The sequence below is a fragment of the Xenopus laevis genome, chromosome 9_10S, assembly GCF_017654675.1.
Source record: "Xenopus laevis strain J_2021 chromosome 9_10S, Xenopus_laevis_v10.1, whole genome shotgun sequence".
Taxonomy (NCBI): domain Eukaryota; kingdom Metazoa; phylum Chordata; class Amphibia; order Anura; family Pipidae; genus Xenopus; species Xenopus laevis.
In genome coordinates, this window is record NC_054388.1 from 56294698 (window position 1) to 56318933 (window position 24236).

Below are 24236 nucleotides of genomic sequence, written 5' to 3' on the forward strand. Positions count from 1 at the left end.
CTGGTATGTTTCAAAAAACATATTCTACTGTTTGATAATTGATTTCAAATGCAAATTCAGTCCAAGCTTGGGAATGCTATTGAAAAGAGAATCCAATGTATTGTACCCTTTTTTACTGTATTTCCAAAAGCCTTTCATGACAAAACTCATTAAATTAAGCAAGATAAATTTTTGTTTTGGGATCCCCAGATCATTTATTCCATTAACCTTACAGTACACTTGAGGGCTGCTAACTTATTAGAGGGTTTCAAGCAAATGAAATAAAAGTCACAGTCAACCTTTGAGAAATAAGGCAGAAACATTGCTAACCTCTGTCACAATTATCTTCATCACTGCCATCCACGCAGTCTAAAATTCCATCACAAAACCACCGCAATGGGATGCAATAGGCTCTGTTTCTGCATCGAAACTGGTTTTCTTTGCATTCAGCCACACAGTCGTTCTGTATAATTAACAGGATAAAATACAGAATGAATTGTAGTAAACTGTAAAAAAAATATTCTGCCTAAGAAGTGTAAAAAAAATAAAATGAGGAAAACTGATTTGGATGTTAGTGCTTCAAACCAGTCCAATGACTGACCTAATTACATGTGCCTCACTTTGTATGGTTGTACGGATTATATAATTGAAGAAGCTTTCATTTACACCCCATATGTTGGCAATATACAGGATCACAGAGACAATGGAGACCAGAGACCTGCTTTTACTCAATAAATATAGAATTACCTGTGTTCAAAAAAATTGTTTTGATGATGAGTGGGTATGGGTGGTATGTAGGCATCCTCCCTCTCACCCACTAACCTGCTTGTCATCTGTTAAGGTAAATTAAGCAACAAAAGCTAAATGGAAGTCTTGCCCTGTAGGAGTTGGTAAGGACAGGGCTGCTGTATGCCCACTGTGCTCTATGTCTTATCCCTTATATTGGATTATGTATCCAGTATGCAGAATGTAGCCAGACTTCAGATGCAAGTGTTTTTTAAATGAGCACTAATGGTAACAGTTTAATGACAAAATACTTCACAAATATAAAAATACATATTTAACGTCATATTCTTTTTTCATGTGAGGTCTTTTCAGCTACAATTACCAGCACTCTCTGTTCTGGTAGATGTTTTTCGCAGATCTTTTTGAACTTGTTGTATAGTGACAACATAATCGCCATGCCCACAGGAAAGCAACCATTCAGTGTAATACAGTTCACTGAGAAGTAGCACTTCTTAGCTCTTACAAAGAGGCTTACAAATAAATCATAGAGCTTTTTTGGTAGCTTTCATCAATAAACTATGAAATATTCTTCTGTAACAGTTCTGTTTCTTTCTTGGAAATTGATTGGTGGAATGGGTAATATATGATTCCTTTTTACTGAAATAACATAGAATAGAAAATGCCAAGCTTTCAAATGTCACAAGGTTCTCTATGCATTGTTCTGATAAAACATTGTATCTATGTCATTTCTCATTTTGTACGACTTGTAAAACCGCTTAAAAACACAACTCTGATTTTTTTTTTTTTAGAAGGCCTTTTGACTATACGCAGACCTTAAATTAGGGAATTTGCTTTCTAAATGAATAATGCAATTTTAACCAGATAGCAAAGCTTTTGGTTCAGACAATAAAACTAATTTGTAGAATTCTTTCAGTGCCTTCAACAAAGCAATATAATTTCCCTTTACCTCTCTTTGTTGGGGGTCCTCAAGGCTCTGTCCTAAATCCATTATTATTCTTTCTGTATACAGTGTACTTCCTCCCTTGATCAACCAATATATTTGAATAGCTTCCAATATAACCTCTATGCTGGTGATATTCAAATGTGGCTCCCCTCTTGCAGTCTCAACCCATATCTCTTACCTCAAGACTCTTCCAGTTTGTCAGTCATTTTTACTTAGATGTCCCAATACTACCTTAAACTAAATCTGTCTAAAAAATGACTGTTGTTTCTCACATCAACACCCATAACTTCACAGAAATGTTAATCACTGTAGCATTACACTCTCTCCCCAGGCTTTGCTCTGTTTCACTCCACATTTCCAATCAATAATTAAATCATGTCAATTTCAACTAATACAATTTATACAATTATTTATTACACAAGATGTCACTAAAATTCAAATTCAATCTTTCATTATGGCACATAATTTAGGCTAGCATAATTTCAGTATGCATGATATGCCCCTGCCATGTGCTAAGTACAATTATTAATGTCACTCCATTTACTTTATCTTCCTAACACCTTATGTCTCACACCTTTCCTTTTAGACTATAAACCCTACTAAGACCTACCTCCTGCATCTGTCAACATTTGCATGTAATCTGTATATTTGATGTATACACCCATTTATTCATAAGCATAATTTGTGTTACTCATAAATACTTCCAGCATAATGTAATATACTAAATTTACCTAGTTCAATGTATTTGTTATGGGAGCAGCTTCTATCAGCACAGTCCCTTGGTGCTGCATGTCTACCCTATCCCTACAGTTGCCACTGAGCTTCCATAAAGCAGATGGCCTAATGTCCTGTATCTATAGATGTTTTTACATTTTGGAAATAAATGGTGATTTTTTAATAAAAGTATGTTTTCTTTGGTGCTCCGTGGTTTAAACTTCTGGTATGGATTATATGTACTGTACCTAGCATGCTTCAACCATGGTAATTACGCTGAAATATGCTAGTAAAAGCTTTTCAGAAACATTTGGATGGAACAAAACTAATCCTAATTTGATTCACAGTAATGACGATCGAATCTGTCCTGTCTTGCTAAACTGTGAAAAAATTTGCGAAACTGCGAAAAATTTGCAACATTGTGAAACATTTGCAAAATACATTGAAGTCAATGGTTGTCAACATGTATTTTACACACAACTAATGTTTCTCACTCCAAATTTCTTGCAACAGACTTTTGGGGAAAAAAAAGCAGACAGCGAAATGCAGAAATTTACAGTGAATCCATGCCTGGTAAAAAAATTCGCTCATCACTAATTCTCAGGGTTTATGGTGTAACTTGTCTCTTTCAAAGGGCAAGCTTAAAAAAAGGCATTATATATTATGTTTTGATAGATGCAGTGTAAGCAATAGAGGGCTTTTTAAAGCTATTTACGATTTATTTCTTTATTGTCTCATTTCAAACCAGTTCTTTATACGCCTCACAAATATATTTACTCTACTCACCTCATCTGAGCCATCAGCGCAATCGTACTCTCCATTACATCTCAAATATGCCGAAACACATCCTCCACTGTCACACACATATTCACTTGAAGAACATGTTGGTGATACTATAAAGAAGAATTCATACAGGAAATATTTCCATATTTAAGCATAAAGAGGCTCAAGATGTATTCATAATCTCTGTCTTATGAGTATGGTTTATCTTAAGTCATGATATATTAGTGTTCATTTACGCCTGCAGGTGCAGCCATGCTAAAATGGATCCTGTTGTTGCATGCATTGGGGGTTATTTATCTACACTGGGCAAATTTGCCAGTGGGCAGTAATCCACTGCAACTGATCAAATTGTTGCATTCATGGTTCTACTAGCAGACAATCACTGAAAGGTTGCTATGGTTTACAATCAATGGGCAAATATGTTTTGATAAATGAGCCCCGTTAACACCATTTGTTAAATATACTTGCATCCAAAAATGCTCCTTGCTTCACTATAGTTGCACTACTAAATTCATCCTACCTACTTGAAGAATTTGATTCAGATCTACTGATGATCAGGGAAATGTGGCGCTAACACCGCCTTCAAGCTGCCAGTAATTCTAGGATGCCCTTTGCTAGCTGCCTGAATAGGTCCAGTAGATTGCACCAGTAAATTACATGGAGAGGTCATTATAGCAATAAAAATAATGTAATTGCATACAGTTTATAAAAAATGTACAGCAAAAGTTGTGCTTGGAGCAATAGCAATGGTAAAACACTACATTGTGGGGAAAAAAACCAACAAAATGCATCTAAAATTGCACTGTAAACTAGCATTTGTAAATGAGCCATATTGTGGGTTATGTTTGCTTTGTAGCTACCATTAGCAACAAGAATTCCTGTTGCCTTTCTCAGGGCACTGTGTGGATCATTCCACCTATAAACTGCTGGGTTGAGCTCTTTTGCAAATTAAAATAAGAATTTAAAGTGGGTGCAGATATTCCCCTACTGTGAGTAGGTAGTAGCAGCAGTCAAAAATTGTGCAGCGGTCACAAAAGGTAAATGAAAAACTGTTATAGTTTATTAGGATGACACCAACTTTTATTTTCATTTTTAAATGCCTTAATTTTTAAAATAATAAATAAACAACTAAAATCCCCCTCTGGGATTTCAGAAAACGAGAGCAGAGAAGAGAACATTCAATATTTATTTTCTCTCTGGTCTTGGGTAATGAATTTTGTTTTTTATTGTGTGAATGTCTTCCTGATGATTTATTTTCCTGTATTAAAACATTGTCAAATTCATCCAAAAGTAATTGAAGAAAAGTCATAGGTTAAAAATGGTTACTTTGCTCATTATAATGAAGCTGACTGACAGTGCACTATTCATGCTGCATAGAGCATGTTCTGTGCAAGTAATGAAAGTAATATTTGTAGCTATATGTGAGTGTTGAAAAGTTTATATTGTAAATACCTGGTTCACAATTTTTTTCATCTTCTCCTGATTTACAGTCTTCATGCCCATCACATTTCCACTTAGATGATATGCACTGTCCAGTAAAGCACTGGAATTGGTCCTTTGAGCAACCAGTCTTGCAGTTTCTCTGTTGATATCAAATATTAAAAATAGAATTATACTATAAAATATACTGTATTATGATGTAAAATTATTTAATCATTTCCTTTTTTATTATAGTATATTTGCATTTCAGAGATCTTGGTAATACCTTCAACTCAAAATATGTTTTCTATTTTAACAGAATAACCACCAAGTTTTTAAATGAAGAAAAATTCATTCAACTTACATACACAGGACATATTGGTGAGGGATTTTTTCTCTTCAATATGAATTTACTGTTGTGTAAAACCCCTCCCAGAAATTCATATTTCAGTGAGTATGTGATAGGGCTGTAGATAGGATTTAATTAGCAGCTATACTTTTTTCCCAAAAAAATCGTGCTAAAAATCGTACATTCTAATAATTTTCAGGTTTTGTTCCGTTTCTAATAATTTTCAGTTTTTGTATTAGTATTCTGATGTAGTTCCACATTTGTATTCATTGTGCTTTTTATATTTGGATCTTTTAATAAATTACTTGGCATTCATGGTTTTAGAGAAAATGAGTTTTTCTAGGGGTCTCTAAAACCAATAAAATCAGAATGTTGATAAATGTATCTATTTAATTTATGTTCAATAAGTAGGTGATGGTCAGGTTATAGGTTGTGCTTTAGATAAGCTAATTCATCTAATAAGCATTTGAAGCATGTAATGTTATTAAAACATGTGCAAATGCAGTTGTAAAATATGTCATCTTTAATGATATATTTAATTTAGCAGAAACACATTCAAGTTTTTAGTGACGAGCAACATTTTTTGCCATGGATTTGCAGGGAAATTCTACATTTTGCCATCGAAGAACATTTATATGAAAATGTTACCAAATTATGATGTGAACAACACGCAGCAAATAACGCAATTGACCCAATGTATTTTGTGCAAAAAAAAAAAAGTCTGTAGGATTTAATGCATTTTATAAATGCTTGCAGTTTCGCCAATCATCAAGTTTTGCAAATTGCACTATATCATTAAATCCAAATGATAGCAGCTATGAACACACTTTTTTGGCTCTATGCTCAGTGCATTCATTTCTGTGTTTGACAGTTTATCTAATTAAGTTCAATGAATGAAACAAAAAAACTATTTCCTTTTACCATTGCATGCCAATGATAAACAGTTTATACATCTCTGTATCCGGCAACAAAAGGATTCCTAAGAACTCTCAGGTATGTAGAAACATGAAGGTTGCTCAGGGCTATGCTTTTATTTGCAAAGAAATGAGAGAAACAACTAAAATTTCCATTTTTTTTTCTTTCAATCTAGTTCACCATTCTCTTGAGTCTTTTAAGAGGAACATATTTAATATGGCCTAGAGAGATTTTGCTGTAGAATCCAAAAGTTACAAAAACTGAATATAAAGAAAGAGTTCAGTATATTCCAAATTTAAGGCTTAAAATGTATGTATGGCAATGACAAAATATAATCAAAGTGTTACTAGAGGAATACTGTACTAACCAAAAGACAATAGTTAATGGAACAATTTCCAGCTCTGCCCTCAAAATTTAGAGAGTGTGTGTGGAAGGAGGGAGAGAGAAAATGCCCAAATCACCCACTGTACCTTCTATGTGAACCATCTTGAATGCCTGTTAAAGCATTTATTGATGATAGCTGCCTGTAAATACTGGAGAACATGTTTTGAACAAGAGCTTCCCGGTGTTTCTCCTAAAAGGCATTGAGGGCAAATTTACAGTATTTTGATGCTGTGTGTTTGGGCTATGAAAATGCTTATGGCACATGTGATCTGGGTGATAATCACCTAAAGCCAGGGATTGTATATTTTTGAGTGAGAATTACAGGTTTGAGGATTAAGTAATGTTTCAGATTAATGTTTATTACTCTTTTACTATAGAGAATACATTCTCATAGGCACTTATAGTTTTTACTTTATATTTTAGCTTGTTTTGGCTTTCTTTTAAAGCAACTGTATTTATGCCAACACTATAGAAGAATATGAGTTGCTATCAGACAGTTTATGTTATTTATGAAACCCTCAAAGTTGAATCTGACAGAGTATATAAAATCATAAGAAACATGTTAATTTATTATTCTAAGTACATTGTACTGAAATAGTTACTGATTAATTGCTGTGGGTCACTGCTCTGGTTTAAAAAATATATTTTAACTATGACAGTTAATGAGATCAACCAACTTTGTTTTAAGTTTTTAAGTGCAGTGATCAAGTCACATATTACAGACTTGTTTCTGACAAAGGGCAAGGATAATAAAAACACCTACTTAATTTGACAACATATTTATTTGATATCCTTTTAATAAACAAACCTATTATTCTTGGAAAATGAATCTATAAAATGGATGTTATTCCATTAAACAGAAAGCTATAACCTTATCACCTCTCCTATACCTCCCATTATGAATGACTCCTTCCAAAAGGGACATGGCTTTGCATCCTAAGTACATTAAACTTTTTATTACAAGTACAACTTGATTTCTAACAAAATGTGCAATGCAATTAACATTTTCTATAAATACAAATGGGTGAATCTGACCCGTTTCCCAAATTTGTGAAACAGCAAAAAATAGGCAAAACACATTGTAGTCTATAGACAACAAATTTGTTTTGCCATGCAACATTTTTTTGCGATACAACAATTTTTTTACCCATTGGAATTCTATTTGGGCATCTTTTTCATGGTGAAACCTGGCAAAAAAATTCACTCATCACTAAATACAGTAATACAATTAAAAAATAGCCATGGTAGTCCTTTGTATTAATTGTTTCTATAGGAAAAGCCCCAACTTGATTAATTCAGAAATATTCCTCAAGTTTGTAAAAAATAAACCTAAAGGGGAAAATCTTGCTTATGAGGTCCTGATAAAAGGTCTTAATGCACCGAAGAGAATAATATTTATTTGCTACATATGTCTATTTTTTGGGAGAAACTCTTGAAATTAGACTGTGTAGTGTTTATATTGAAAATGTATTGTAAACACAATAAACAGCCATGACGGTCTGGTCAGTAATTTTATGTTTCTCAAGGGCATTGATTTTTTTTTTTCTCCTTGTGGGATAGCAAGTTCAAAAATGTGCTTCTTATTCTCCAGGCACTTTGCAATTACTGAAAGACATGGATTCATTCTTGTAACCAAAGCAGAAACTTTAGCTATATTTGACCAGGCTTAAAAGAGAAAAAAAATCAAAGGTCATATTAGAACAAGTCTATATTCACTCTAGATTTCACTTAAGGTTACTCTTCTGCTCCATGCAATTACTTTTCAAGCATTTGTGAGGTGAAAGTGAAGTTAGGGTTAAAAGGTTTATTGAAAATAACAGATCTAGCAATACAGCTCTTAAGTCATGTATGTTTGAGGTGTATACCTCATCGCTTCCATCTTCACAGTCATATTCTCCATCACACCAAAATCTTGATGAAATACAGTCTCCATTAGAACAAAGAAACTCTTTTAATGAACATGTCTGTGGTTCTGTTGGAGAAAAAAAAAATATGAATACATTTTTATTAATTTTTTTTCACTCTCCTCTGGTTGTCTGGCTGCACAGGCACTACAAAGGACCAAGTAAACTTTTGTGCCAGCCCTGCACAAGAATCCCTTGAGGCAAGGTGCTTAGTATCATAAAAGTACAGTCAGAGAATATCTTACTAGTGCAGCTTGCATGAACACTGAGCACTGATACAACTACCTTAGTTGAAATAAAAACCTCACACATCTAAAACACCGCTAACAAAATTGATGTTATCTTTAAAGGTTGCTGTTGTTTATTTTTATAAAGATTTTTATAGCCTTTCCACAAAACTCCACAACCAGGACTGAACATTTTATTATAGAAGGCAAAATAAAATTGAAGAGACTCTTCAACTGAGTTAAGCTCCATTTGTTTTTCGAAACATCATGTATATGGAACAAAAAGTTTATTTTAGGCCAATAAATAAGGTAGGATTCATACTACATTAGAGGCTTTATAAAGTAATGAAGTAGTCAACAATTTACAGATACGGGCATTTACATTTACAGTTTGTGCATTGCATATTTATTCACAAGTGTGTTTTTGTCAATGTTTTCTGAATGCTAAAATATTGCACTGCCCATGTTTACTTTTTTTGTGAATTCACATTGCAAAAAAATTTAGCAAATAACTTGCAATTGAGATGGGTGTTTGCATGAGTGAGGTCACTATGCGAGGCTGTTGTCTACGCAAAAATAGCACTGACAGCAATTAAAATTTGCAAATCTGTTTTGCAAATATTTTCTCCACCACCAAACTTTAGTTTCTTAGTTTATAATTGAGCCCCATGGTGCATGGACAGAATTTATGGGAACAGCATCATTAAATGTTTCAGGCCTAACTTTTTATCAAGATTTTTAAATCTGCTGACAGTTTAAATGACCTCTGCTGAACTAATTATCATAATCATTCATCAATCAATTCATAGCCATTTTTCATAAATTAAACAACACAATGCCATACATGAATTTGCATATCTGAAAATTTACATTCTATTTCATTGAATGGAAACTCAATTTTGTAACAATAAATTGTTGCTTGATATAATTTATGGGAAATTTGAGAAATTTATTTCAATAACGAGAGAACCATATTTTCACATATTTAGTCACCTTTTTTGTTGCATCTACACTAATATGTTTTCAATAAAATCAGTACAACACCTTTGCTCTGGAGAGTAGAAAACAACTCTATCTTCCCAGATGAATTTAAGGGATGGATTCCTTCTTAAATGTACCCATTGTGAGTGCTCTACTTATAAACAAAATGTATTCATATTGGATCTGCCAGTGCTGAGCACTTGCCATGGTAATTTACATTTCCTAAGTGTGCAGTAAAATATTATGCCTGTTGATTAGTCTCTGGACTGCATAACTGAACATCTAAAGAATCTTTTGTAAAACACAGTAGCTACTTACTATGTTACAAAACACCACTCAGTCATTAGTTTACACTGGTTTACATATTAATAGACTACTACATAATTAAAGATGCTACAGTCCTATCAGCCATCTTTCCATTAGCTCAGGAAGGAAGATATCTGTTAAGCTTTAGGTTGCTAATGTTACAATGTAGTCCAGCATCAGCAGGACAGATTTGGAAAATATTAGTAATGATTTTATTAACAGAGAATAGGGGCACATATGTACATAGAGAGGGCAGGATTCTCTTACTGGTTAATCTGCTAGCATTAAGTGAACACCTTAAGGTCAGGAGAATAATTTTACATACATGGAACAGTACATGGAAGTATGGTGGGGCTTGTTGTTCAGCAACATTTGGGTAATCGAAGGAGAAAATGTTTGCAATAACTGATGGGAATATACATTAAATTACTATGTATTCATATATAAATGCCCAACATTTATATATTTCTAACAACAACACACACAATTAATTGGGCTATAGAAAACCAGGAAAACTAGATTTCTGATAAGCACTTTATAATGTCTATGGTTTTCCCCTGGAAACAATACATAATTACCTGAGTAATTCAATGTAATTAAATAAAACCTTTGCAGGTACATAAAACATGAATCCATTTACAAATCTATTTAGAGCTTTTTCCAGAACATCAAATAACTTATAAAAGCATGGTAATTACCTTATGCAAATATGAACATTATTCCACATGAACACAATTTTGCATTGATCTTTAGGTCTTTTCAACTAGCATAAGAAAGGTTTTACTTTTTTGAAATGTAAAGGGCAAGTCTGGAACTTAAAGTGGTGGTTTCCTGACTTCCTGGGTTTAAGCCCCAACAATTGGTCAGGATCCTCCTTAGCTAAGTCCCTATAAGGGAGTTGTTCACCTTCAAACACTTTTTCAGTTCAGTTGGTTTCAGACAGTTCACCAGAAATAAAGACTGTTTCCAATTCCTTTGTATTTCATATGTGTAACCGTTTTTCTAATATTGAAGTGTAAAATTTAATTTCAGCTGCTAGACTGAGACACTGGAGACAGGAACATTAAGGGGCAGATTTATCAAAGGTCGAGGTGAATTTTTAAATGACAGAAATTCTAATTTCGAGCTATTTTTTGTGTAATTCGACTAGGGAATAATCCAAATTCGTTTTGAATTTGAAAAAACAAAAACAAATTTGAATATCGAAATGTATCATGTACTGTCTCTAAAACATGCTGAATTGCTGTTTTAGCCTATAGGGGACCTCCTAGAACCTATTTGGAGTCAATTGGTGGACTTAGAAAAACTTCAAATAGAATTTGATTGAATGCGATATTCCTTAGAAAAACTTAAAATAGAATTCGATTGAATGCAATATTCCTTTGATTCGTATGATTCGAATTCGGCTGAATACGGACCTATTCGATCGAAAACTGACCTATTCAACCAAAAAAAACTTCAACTTCATTTCTGTTGGTCTTTTTTAATTTGAATTTCAAAGTTTTTTCAATTCGAAATTCAACGGTTGATAAATATGCCCCTAAGCTTTGAATTAAAATTTTAGGAAAATGGTAAAAAAAAAGATGGAAAGCAATTGAAAAAAAGTATTTGTTTATGGGGAACAATCTGTGAGCTGAAAAAAATGCTTGGAATGTAAACAACCCCTTTAACAAAGTTAAGGCTATATTAAAACAATATTGTATTGGTCATGTAGCTATAATATTTACAATATCTAGAACATCAAATAAGTGTACACCCCAGACATCAAGCTACTCAGGCTTAGAAATAGAAATGCATAGAAATGTACCTTGCAGCTGCAGCTGGGTTTCTTTATTTCAACTATCAGGTTTAGCTACTTATGTATGATATAAACAATACATTTATGGTGAGGTAGGAGATAAATCCGGTGCATCTGGGGGTGATAAATTCTGGATGACCACATTGGACTATACCATTTTATCTTGAAGCATTTTATCTCATATCTATCACTCTATCTCCATTTTTGTCATTGTATGTATTGTGATCATTCATTATTATGGAAAATTGTTTGTGTATACAAATATATTTAAATGTATTTTTTGATTTTTGTTTGCAGTAGGAACTATAGTCAAGCAATGTTTCAGGGACTCATGTTTGAACATTACTGTTAGAGAAGGTTATAGCCTCATAAATATCCATATGTGTGAAATTTAGATGTTCTTTAAGTCTATAAATTACAATTTTTCTACAAATTAAATAAATTCTTCTACATAAATCCTTTTATATGTAAAAGAAAGAATAGCATTTACCTGTATCTGAAATGAATATATTCAAATATAATATGATTATCTCATTAACCTTTAAACTTATATTTAAATAGTAAAATGCAGCTTTGTAGCTCTTATGTGTCAGGTTTCAAAATTCAATACAGCTTGATTGCTATATTCTTTCATTAAGCGCTATATTGTTTCCAGTTGCTATTATTATAATATTCCAGCTCAATAAAATTTGAGTTTAATTTATTCCATAATAGCAAAAAATAAAAAGTGTTAAGTGATACCGGGGCTCATTTATTAAAGCAGCGCAGCGCATAAGTGGACGCAAAAGATTGTCTGCGCCATCACGAGCGTGATCGCTAATATATTTGCGTGATATTGCGCATAACAGAGAGCTTTTGCGATGGTTTTGTTTATGCACATTGCGCAAAAGATTGGGCATTTATGTCGCAAACGATGCCGTGGTTGTTAGGGGCGTGGCTGTGGGCGTGGCTACAATGCGCTTGCACTGCGGCCGTCGCAGATTTGCGTCTGTATATGTGCAAAACTGCACCCGGGCAACAGCACCACAATTTTTACGACTGCCTCTTCGTGGCGTAATAGTAACGCTCTTCAAAATGCGCATTCCTGCCCAGCTGCGCTAGTATATTCACATTTTTGCGTTTCATGTTGCTTAAAAGAGAATTTTATATATGTGTGCAGAGCCACACTGCTAAACTGTGTTCTGGCAAATACAATGGTGCTGCTGTTGGTGGGGATGTTTGTTAACTCAAAGTTTACTCAAAGATGAACAACCCCTGTAAAGTGCATATTAACCACGCCTTCCACCCAACATGTTTATATTGACCAAGGTTCCTTTAAGGGTATCAGGTAGGCTAAACACCTTTGCAACCAAACAAATATTAGCACAGAAACAAATGCAGATGCGTCTAAGTGAACGCAATATGCGCAATATGTGACGCAACTAATTAAAGCAGCGCATTCATACATGAGCACAACTAATCCTTACCTTTGCGGTATCTTCCTGTGCGCACAATTTATTATAAGCACTGCGACAGCTGATACGCAGTTTCACACGTCGCACCTGTCTGTGTCTACATTAGCGCACAAATCGCACTGTTAAGGTATCGTGCGCTACATTATTAAATACTCGCATGCGCTGGGCAAATGTCAGGCCACTGCGCTCTTTTTAGCGCTGCGCTGCGTTAATAAATGAGCCCCACCGTGTCATGAAACAACTTTTTTGTAGAAGACTAACTGCCCCATCATTGTCACTGAAGAAGAAGAATAATATAATGAAAAGAAATTGTTGCCTATTTTGTTGCATCTCCTAAATGATGTAATAAACAGAATAAACAGTAAAAACAGAGATCTGCCTGGTACTTTGTATATATTTCATTTAGGGACTGTATAGTGGTCTCAATATAGAAAATATATGGGTGAGTGTATAGGACATTTTCAAATAAGTATACCATAAATAAATATACCCTCTTTTATTTTTTTCCTGTGGATTCTAAAGGCTATCTCTACAAGAGTGTTTCCATTTGTATAATGTATGCATTGTACTGTATATGAGAACACAGGATCATCATGTGTTTTTATTTATCTTTAAAGAGGATAAGATAATAATGAAGCTCTCCAATTTTCCTTCCAAGTTCTCATAAGCAGGTAACTCAAACATGATACAATTTCCGCAGTTATAGTTAAGTCCAGTTGTTTTAATACAGTAGTCATCTAGCTGTTTCATAGGTCATTTATGTTATCATATATATATATATATATATATATATATATATATATATATATATATATATATATATATATATATATATATACTTTTTTTTTTTTTTTTTTACTTCTGAGAGCTGAGAGCTCTAGATCGGAAACATCTAGGCAATGAATGAAGGGGTTGCACTACAATTCTCTTCAGTAAGACTAGAGGTGGAAAGGGTTTGTATACATAAAGTAAGCATTTAACAATAACATTACAATACTTTACAATAACAATACATCAACAAACTGGCAGATCATTGTATTATATTTATACACAAAAGAGAGTGGAACTTACTGCAACTTTCCTCATCTGAATTATCACCACAATCATTCTGTCCATCACATCTCCAATGATCTGGAATACAGTTTTTGTTTTTACACTGGAACTCATGGAGTCCACATGCCTTTTTGTCTGTAATTTAAGAAAATGTATTTTGTAGCAAACTTAAACTGTATATTGATTAAATAATGTAATTATTTTCAAACACACACACTGCTCATAAGACAGGGGAAACTTTCGAAACAAGTTTATATCAATTCAATATTCTATGGAAAATAAATCCTTTAATCTTAATAGGCCTATGAATGCTCTATCATTCTTTTGTTCTCCTTAGCACTGCAATGTTTAATTTTTGTAACTTCTTTTATTGAGTCATTGAACAGAATATAAAAAAGCACAACTCAGTTGTAAACATAAACTAAAATAATATACAAACATAATACTGCTGAACTTATATCTTTTTCCCAAAGCTGCATTCTGTCACAGTGTTGTCAGTTATGTTGCAGATTCTCTGAACCCGTTCCCTAAGGAGAATTAGTAGCATTAAGAGTATGTTGGGTTATGTTCCGTTTGTTACTATACGATAACCAAGGTGTCCATATGGCATCATATGAGGAAGTACTGTTTTCATTATGAGCTGCCATTTGTTCCATTGCCGCCCTAATATCTATATTGGTAATCAGTTGCTGCAGCTGTATAGGACCTCCTGGTTTCCAATACTTAGCTATGATATTTGTGGTAGAATTAAAAAGATGGAAGAGAAGTTTCTTGGTAGACTTAGGGGTATGGTCTGGAAACATCAAAAGCAAAGCCTCCTGTGGTTTATAGGGGATATCCATTTTAAGGTCTGCTGTAATTATATGGTATATTGATTTCCAAATTTGTTGTGAGAGGGGGCAGTCCCACCACATGTGCAACAGTGTCCTGTTCTGTCCACAATTTCTCCAGCATAATGGAGAGTGTTGATCCGAGATTTTATGCAGAATTGTTGGTGTCATGTGTCACCTACAGTATATATCAATTTTTTATGGGATTCAATATGGTTTGTACATCACGTTGTTCTAGATAGCACTTGAATTGCATTAAACCACTGTTCAGAGGTTAAAGTCATTTTAAGGTCTCGCTCCCATTTGATCAAAAAAGGGTATTTGTATTCCAGAGGATCTGTAATAAAAAGTTTGTAACATCTGGAAAATGTACCTCTCATGGACCAACCAGAGGTCGATATTTGTTCCAGTATGGATTGTTGTGGACGGGTTTTGTAGTTTGGCATATGTTGTTTAATCAGGTGTGTTATCCTTACGTGCATATACCTATTAGGTTCTGCAAGATGGTACTTATCCTGTAGTTCTGGAATTGTTAAGTACGTGCGTATTCCATTTAAGTCCGTGATTGTATTCACACCATTATGTATCCAGGTTCGAAGTGATAAATCCTGTAGGATGTATTGAAGACTGTGTAATGGTGTTCTAGGGGAGAGTAGCTTATCAGTTATCAATTTTTCGGTGTTTTGCGAATTTCGCGGGAAATTCACAAATTTTTCGGCAAAGCAAAATGCCCCAAACTCGCCCATCACTAGTGGGTAGTAATGTAGAGCGCTTTGGCATGTATTGCGGTGGTATCCATAGAAGTTGGGAGATGCAATCTATCGACATTTCCACTGTTTTCAGATCCAGCCATTGTTTACAAGCTGTTGGACTCTGCATTTTGATAGCTGTGTCTACCACAGATGCTCTATAATAAGTACTGAGATTTGGAAGTCCCAGGCCCCCAGATGAGGATGGTTGTTGCGACACTTTAGCAGCTGTATGAGGTCTTTTCCCACCCCATCTAAACTCATTCATTTGCTTTTGTAATGACTTGATGTATTGTGGCGGGAGATCTATCTGTATAGTTCTAAAGAGGTATAACATTTTTGGGAGGATATTCATTTTTGCAGCGTTTATTCTGCCTAACCATGATATGTACATAGGTTTCCATTTGAGGTAACAATCCTGGATAATTTTTTGCAGAGGAATATTGTTGTGTTTATATAGTAGTTTGCGGTCTTTTGTTAGTTTAACCCCTAAGTAAGTGATATATGTATCTCTCCACTCAAATGAGTAACTGCCTTTAAGTTGTAGTATTTCATGATTCGAGATATTAATTGGTAAAGCCTGTGTTTCATGTGAGTTGATCTTGTACCAAGAGACCTGATAAAAAGACTACAGTTCCTGAAAGACGTTGGGTAAGGTTATGTGTGGGTTAGTTAGGGAGAGAATGATAGCGTCAGCAAATAAGCCTATTGTGCTCTGTCCCTCCTTTGTGGTGACCCCTCTTATATCCGAGTTTTGCAGACGCCTGAAGGCGCGCGACAGGACCCCCGAAGCCAAAACTTTGGCTGAAGGCTTAGAGTAGAGTGGGGTAAGCACCTTTAAAAAGGGTCCACCCAATCCAAATTTAGTGACAGTTTGTGTCATGTATCCCCAGTGGATCCTGTCAAATGCCTTCTCCGCATCCAGGTACAATAATAAGGCCGGGATTTTTTCCCGTTTGATGATATGTAATAAACTGTGAAATCTCCTAGTGTAGTCAGGGGCTTGTCGTCCAGGCACAAATCCCACCTGATCAAAGTGAAAAAGAGATGGCGACACATTATTTAAACGTAAAGCTAGAATCTTTGAATAAAGTTTAAGATCTGTATTCAGTAAGGCTATTGGCCTGTAATTTTGACATTGATCTACCACTTTTCCTGGTTTAGGGATAATTGAGATGTGTGCCTGGAGAAATTCAGAGCTAACTAGGCCTGTATCCATGATAGATTGAAACAGTTTCAGTAGGTGAGGGGACAATATAGCTGCATACAGTTTATAATAGGTATTAGTGTAGCCATCAGGCCTAGGTGCTTTACTGAGTTTTATAGCTTGTGCAATTTCCTCCTTGGTTATCTTGGCATTTAATTGTTCAAGCTGTGTTTCTGTATGATTTGGGATGTGCAGTGAGTTCAAATATATTTGTATGGACGTCAGCATACAGTAGGTTGCGGTTCATCATTTCTGCTTTATAGCTTGTGCAATTTCCTCCTTGGTTATCTTGGCATTTAATTGTTCAAGCTGTGTTTCTGTATGATTTGGGATGTGCAGTGAGTTCAAATATATTTGTATTGACGTCAGCATACAGTAGGTTGCGGTTCATCATTTCTGCTGGATAAGTTATATGATGAGGAGTAATAAGAGGCGAAATGGTTAGTAATCTGCAATCGGTCTGTAATCTTATGGTGATGGTATTTTAAGAATTGTATTCTGGTGCGGGCCTGTTTGTTTCTCAATTGAGATGCTAGTAATTTATCTGCTTTATTGCCCTTTGTGTAATATAACTGTCTAAGGAGCTTTAATCTATATTTGCATACTAAAGTGCAGCAGCTTATTGGTAAAAACAGTAAATATAAAACCATAACATGACAAACTTCAAAATCAGGATCACCTTTGATCCAAGAACATGAATGTGCCTTTCCATGGCGTAGGTACTGATGTAAAACTATGCCCGGGTGGGACCCAGCTGTCCTTGAACTAGGAAGTGTGGGGGGAGGAATGATAATCCTTCTGTAATTGAGCAAACAATTGAGCAAAAAAAACCACATAAGATAGAATAACTTTAGTATTGAAAGAAGCAAGTCTCTCCGCTTAACTCTGAGTCGTGATAAAATAAGGAAGACAGAGATGATATTCTCCAAGCACTATAGTAGGATTTTTATCATCTATTTGCCTTATACAACTTTCCATTCCTTGTGCAGCTTTTGGATCTGCTTGTGCTGTGGGGAGCTTGGTGGGGAAGCCGGAGTGTTTAGGAGATTCCATATACAGAGAGCTTTTTTGGCTTCCTCAAGTGATGTTAGTAGGGTTACCACCTTTTCTGGAAAAAAATACCGGCTTTCCTATATATTTATCTTTTTTACCTATTAATAACATTGGGATTAACTGTCATTTTTACCGGCCAGGTGGCAACCCTAGATGTTAGAGAGGTTGAGGTGCCCTATCTTGTGACTATACGTTTAACTGGAAACCCCCAGCATTTGGAAATGTTGTTTTCCTGTAGAGTTTTAGTGACCTCCATGAAGGCCTGCCTTTTAGCCAAAGTTGCTTGGGATAAATCAACATAGACTTGTAGGTCTGCAGATTACGCTGGCCAACCCTCTTTGCATATGGCTGAGTGTAAAAGTTTTTCCTTAATGTGGAAAAAAAATTAATTTAGTGAGCATGTCCATGGGAGCTGAGTCTAGGGCATTGTGTGGCTTAGGAATCCTGTGTTAACTCAACTTGTGGGGTATCAGGCATAATTACCTTAAGCAGAATTGCCAAGTAGTCCTCCAGATCTTGGGCCTGTACTGTTCTGGTATTCCATGCAGCTTAAGGTTGTTTCTGAGGGACCGATCTTCTAAGTCAGCTACTTTACTTGTCAGGCATTCCATCTCTTTGTCCATTCATGAGTAGCTATCCAAGATCACATTATGGGCGTCTGCATATTCCCCCATTTTAGTGTCAATATGCGATCCCTCAGTTCCTGTAACTCACTGCATATATCCTCTGACATTTGCTTTATTTCCGCCTGGAGAGTCTGTTTAATATCCAGAAGCATGGCTTTTAGTTCCTCCATTGAGGTGCGCATGGGTTACGGATCATGCACAGCATCGCTATCAGGGCCTGTATCTGCTGGATCCAAAATGGTGCCCACAGCCGATTGATCTTCCGTGGCCGCGTGGGTAGAAAAGAACGCCGTAACTGATGCATTCACATTTTTTGGTTGTGCTTTGGGAGCCATGTCTCTCCGATCCTTGTCCAACTTGTGTAGAGTTGATTTAAACTCGGTCTAATGCTTCTGGCAGCATTAATAGGCTCAGTGTACTGCGGAGCTCATGCTTCAGACATCCTTTCAGTACATTGGCTAGCTCCGCCCCCCTTAGCACTACAATAAACTTATAGATGCCAAAGTAATTTTTAGGAATAAACCAATGATAGTGTTGGAATGGTTATTGTGGAAGCTTTTTCAAGATTTCAGTTTATTACACAATATCTAGTAGGATTAAGTCAAGGCAACTGGACATTTAGTGAGCACTCTTCACTACACTGGACAGCATTGACCACATTGCTCTTCATGTGCTTTAGTGTTCGGTCTTTAGGGTGTACCAACTTCTGTCTAAGGGTGTTGTTGTGTTTGTAATACATAGGAATGTGATGTTTCTTGAAAATTCTCTTCAGTTTTCCCAGTGTTCCAGCCACATATGGGATGACTATGTTGTTTCACTTGCTAAGCTCTTTAACCTCTGTTCCTTGATTTGGTAATTTTGCTTGGCTCAGATTTTGTTTTGATAAAGACCCAGTCTGGATAACCACAAGTTTTCAGAGCTCCTTTCTGATGTTGGTATTTTTCTTTTCACTTCTGCACTGATTGCCACAGTTTCAGAGCAGAACAGGACCTGAAACGCCATTTGTCATCAATATACAATGCCGTGGCTTCACAACAATTCACACTTCCAGTTATGTACATTGAACTATTTTACCTGTCTCAATGAAATCATGGTACCATTGTGACTGGTTCACACTTTCATGCATCTGTGATTTTCAGCCAACACCTTATTGAAGTTCAGTGGAATCATTGTGATTGGATGATTTTTTTATATTCAATTTTGAAATTTGACATGGAGCTAGACATATTGTCAATTTCCCAGCTGCCCCAAGTAATGTGACTTGTGCTCTGATAAACTTCAATCACTCTTTACTGCTGTACTGCAAGTTGGAGTGATATCACCCCCTACCTTCCCTACCCCTCCAGCAGCCTAACAACAGAACAATGGGAAGGTAACCAGATAACAGCTCCCTAACACAAGATAACAGCTGCCTGGTAGATCTAAGAACAACACTCAATAGTAAAAACCCATGTCTCACTGAGACACATTCAGTTACATTGAGAAGGAAAAACAGCAGCCTGCCAGAAAGCATTTCTCTCCTAAAGTGCAAGCACAAGTCACATGACCAGGGGCAGCTGGGAAATTGACAAAATGTCTAGCCCCATGTCAGATTTCAAAATTAATATAAAAAAAATCTGTTTGCTCTTTTGAGAAATGGATTTCAGTGCAGAATTCTGCTGGAGTAGCACTATTAACTGATGCGTTTTGAAAAAAATATGTTTTCCGATGACAGGATCCCTTTAAATATCCAGTTGCCTTGACTTAATTCTACTAAATACTGTATATCATGACCTGGATAAATGAGAATCTACATAGACAGTTTATTGCATTTTCATTGTAAAAATAAATATTACAAAACAAAGTTCAACAATCTCTAAATTGTAGAAACTCCTTCATATGAAATATAGTAAAGATAATTTGGTATATACATTTTCTTGGATACATGGGCAGTAACTTAAAATACTATTCTATAACGAGAAGCTAAAGTAAGTGAAATTATAGTAAGCAGAATCAATCTTCATGGTGCAAAACCCTATCCCCATTACTTGTTGCAATCATGCTCTGATTGTGATCTGCAATAAAGAATATCTTTTTTCTTTATTTATTAAAATGTAAAAATGTATAATGTATTGCATGTATATATAAAAAAATGGTTGAATAAATGGATAGATAGATAGATAGATAAATACATAGATACATAGATAAATAGTATAAATAACTTGCATAAACATATGTACAATAGACAGTGCACAGTGTCCTGAGATGGTTAATGCCCTGATCTCCAATTCACATACTTGTGACATTACATAATTACAAGCAAATAGAAAGTCTTTCCGGTGACAGTAGTTGACATTTATTTTTTATTTGAGAAGGCAAATTTGATAGCTGACATATTGATGATCATGTCAAGATAACTGTTTGCGCTTTCAATAAAAAAGTGTTCAGTTAAAAAAATATGTGAAGATATGTATTTTATTTTAATTATGCTCTGCAGCTCAGATATAGTTATCCGACTGTGATAATCAGATGGTCATTGGCAGATCAATGTTATTCATATTAATTTGATTTGACAAATGTTTAACTAGAGTCTTTGTTTCATTAGAAAGTGATCCACGAGGCATATCAACTATATATTTGTGCAGATAGACTAAAATGTTGGTGAAAGGAGCTATTTTAAGCTAATCAATAGTGATGAGCAAGACTGTTCACAAAACTGTGAAAAACATAAAAGTCTTGGGGCGACATTATTCTTGTGGCAACATTTTTGTAGCAAAAGGGCACTCTTGTATAGTTAACAAACAAAAGATTATTCTAGGTAGTTTTGTGTTGCTATTTTATTAAGTGGTTTGTTTGCCCTGAAAAGCTGGGGAAGTTTTAGAGCTTTAAAAATCCACTAAAGATACTAGTGCACTTTAATCTTTGAAGATCTGAAATATAACAAGAGTTGCTGCCCACCAATATTTGGGTGCATCAACACTGTGAAGGAATGTTTGATGAACAATGTATTTTAATACATAAAAAGGAAAGTGCAGCTGACACAAAATGCAATGTATAATTTCATTTGGAGTATACAGTATAAAGCACAGTTCCAGAAACTAAACCCAATTTAGTTTTACCTTTCATAATACAAATCTCCTTTGTAAAGCATCAATCTAGGGATATATAATGGAGAACAAAAAGGGTCTTTGGGGAGTAATATTTACTTAGAAAGAAGCAAAGGAGTCATGCAGAAAAATCATTATATCACTGTAATATCATACTCCCTTAATCCCATCAACATTCAAGAAATAAAATGTATTGCTTTTTAAAAAAATTTAGCATTTTACTTACTGCAGCCATTATTTCTCTTTTATTTCAATTTTGCTGTTTCAGACTTTGATGGAATTAATGAGATGAAAATTCTTATCTTGCAAATGTAGATTGTAATTCATTTACTTAATTAGCAATGTAATTTATAGAATATTGGATGTAATATAAATAAAAACTACAAAATATATGTTCTGGTATATATTAAGAAACAGAAAGAATAAATGTATGTTTTTTTTCCAGAAACATATACATGCTGCTGTTGCTTAGAGGTATATTGGAATCATTAACTAAGAACAGGCTTTCACTGTTAATCAATATTTTGCCCATTATGTTATCTCATTGCCAGAAAAAATTAAAAGAAATAATATGCAAGAATACTAACGCACCCTATGAATTTTCAGAAAACATATTCCTTATTCCTTATGCTCTAATTCAAGCCAGACTTACTATAAATATCCCACAGTATTTTAGAAAGTATCATAGATAGATGTATTCTGATATTACACATCACAGAATGATGAGCTGGATCTGATGATGAGCCATTGGAAGTGGTAAGTAAGAAACAGGAAAGAGAAACCACAATATTTGCAATTAGGTAGGGGAGCTTACTCCATTTATTGTGCCAGTAAAATAACCACAAGCTAAACTCAAAGGGGCAAGTAAGGGCAAAAGAACATTAGGATTTCTTGCTAGATGCCTCTTTCCCCTGTAAAAGTGTGATAGTAAAATGCTCAAAACTGACCCTACCTTCTCCCACTTGTGGCACTGGCAATCACAGAATGCCTGTCTCACTCCCCTGTCCCCATAGGCCTCTTTGAAATATATGCAATAAGTAACTTTTTTTAGCAGATTTACAAAAGATGTAATGCCTTCTGCAGCACAAAATTTACCGCAGGGGGTCTAAAGTGTACAAGAAACAAAGTGCATTAGAAGTACAGTCTGTCAAGAATTATGTCTTCCAAAGCTCCACCAGCTGCTAGACGCTAATTGAACTGCAATCCTCTCTCTTCCCTTTACATTTAGAACAATTGATGCAAGAGCTTTATTTTAATGATATTGGATGTAGTAAAGTTTAGGTTGAACAAATGTTTTTGAAACAAAGTTTGGAAGAAAGAAGTGCTTTAATATCATCCAGGAAAAGCTAATGGGAAAGGATAGTGGCTGGTGAATCAGAAAGACAAATTGCCTGAGCTCTGTACCTTTCCAGTGCCACATCCAAGATGGTGGCTCCCTTGGCTGCAATGTCATGTCATCATGCCACAGTTTGGCCTGAATTTTAAAATAAAAGGAAACCATGGACTTGTATTTAATGCCTGAGTACAGGTTGTAATTAGTAAATTCCTGGATGGACTGTAATTTCTTATTGTGCCTTATATGCTGTTCCTGCCCATCCTACTTTGTCCTGATTTCAACCCTGTACAAGGCTGAGTGGCTCTAACACACATTAGGGCTAGGGATGTAGCGAACGTCGGAAAAAAAGTTCGCGAACATATTCGCGAACTTGCGCAAAAACGCGAGCGGTTCGCGAACGGTTCGCGAACCCCATAGACTTCAATGGGAAGGCGAACTTTAACATCTAGAAAAGACATTTCTGGCCAGAAAAATGATTTTAAAGTTGTTTAAAGGGTGCAACGACCTGGACAGTGGCATGCCAGAGGGGGATCAAGGGCAAAAATGTATCTGAAAAATCTGCCTGTGTGTGCTTGGAAGAGATAGTGTAGGGGGAGAGCTGTTAGTGATTTCAGGGACAGATGATAGTAAGTTTGCTGGCTAGTAATCTGCTTGATACTGCTCTGTATTGGAGGGACAGAAGTCTGCAGGGATTTGAGGGACATTTTAGCTTAGGTAGCTTTGCTGGCTAGTAATCTACTGTTCTCTTTAAACAACTGCCATACGTTGACCTTGTAGGCATTGTTTGCCCAGTTTTTTTGGACGCAGCCACTGAAGCACAGTTGCCATAAAAAATATGCCATATAAATGCTGAAAATAGTCATTTTTCGCCATACGTTGACCTTGTAGACATTGTTTGCCCAGTTTTTTTGGTTGCAGCCACTGAAGCACAGTTGCCAGAAAAAATATGCCATATAAATGCTGAAAATAGTCATTTTTTGCCATACGTTGACCTTGTAGGCATTGTTTGCCCAGTTTTTTTGGTCGCAGCCACTGAAGCACAGTTGCCAGAAAAAATATGCCATATAAATGCTGAAAATAGTCATTTTTTGCCATATACGTTGAGTCAACGTATGGCAAAAAATGACTATTTTCAGCATTTATATGGCATATTTTTTCTGGCCTCTGTGCTTCAGTGGCTGCGGCCAAAAAACTGGGCAAACAATGCCTACAAGGTCAACGTCGTTGACCTTGTAGGCATTGTTTGCCCAGTTTTTTTGGCCGCAGCCACTGAAGCACAGAGGCCAGAAAAAATATGCCATATAAATGCTGAAAATAGTCATTTTTTTGGTCGCAGCCACTGAAGCACAGTTGCCAGAAAAATTATGCCATATAAATGCTGAAAATATGCATT

The 24236-nt window shown here is 35.3% G+C and overlaps 1 protein-coding gene across 1 annotated transcript in view; it reads right to left on the minus strand.

Moving 5' to 3' along the window:
* The window catches only part of LOC108702259 (low-density lipoprotein receptor-related protein 1B-like), a 724128-nt gene that overhangs the window by 55814 nt on the left and 644078 nt on the right, over positions 1 to 24236 (minus strand). The window contains exons 66-70 of the mRNA XM_041578093.1: positions 13975 to 14091; positions 8099 to 8205; positions 4619 to 4748; positions 3170 to 3276; positions 310 to 442 (exon numbers count right to left, since the gene is read on the minus strand). Of these exons, the coding sequence (XP_041434027.1) occupies positions 310 to 442; positions 3170 to 3276; positions 4619 to 4748; positions 8099 to 8205; positions 13975 to 14091 (594 nt within the window). The remainder of the gene's footprint in view (positions 1 to 309; positions 443 to 3169; positions 3277 to 4618; positions 4749 to 8098; positions 8206 to 13974; positions 14092 to 24236) is intronic.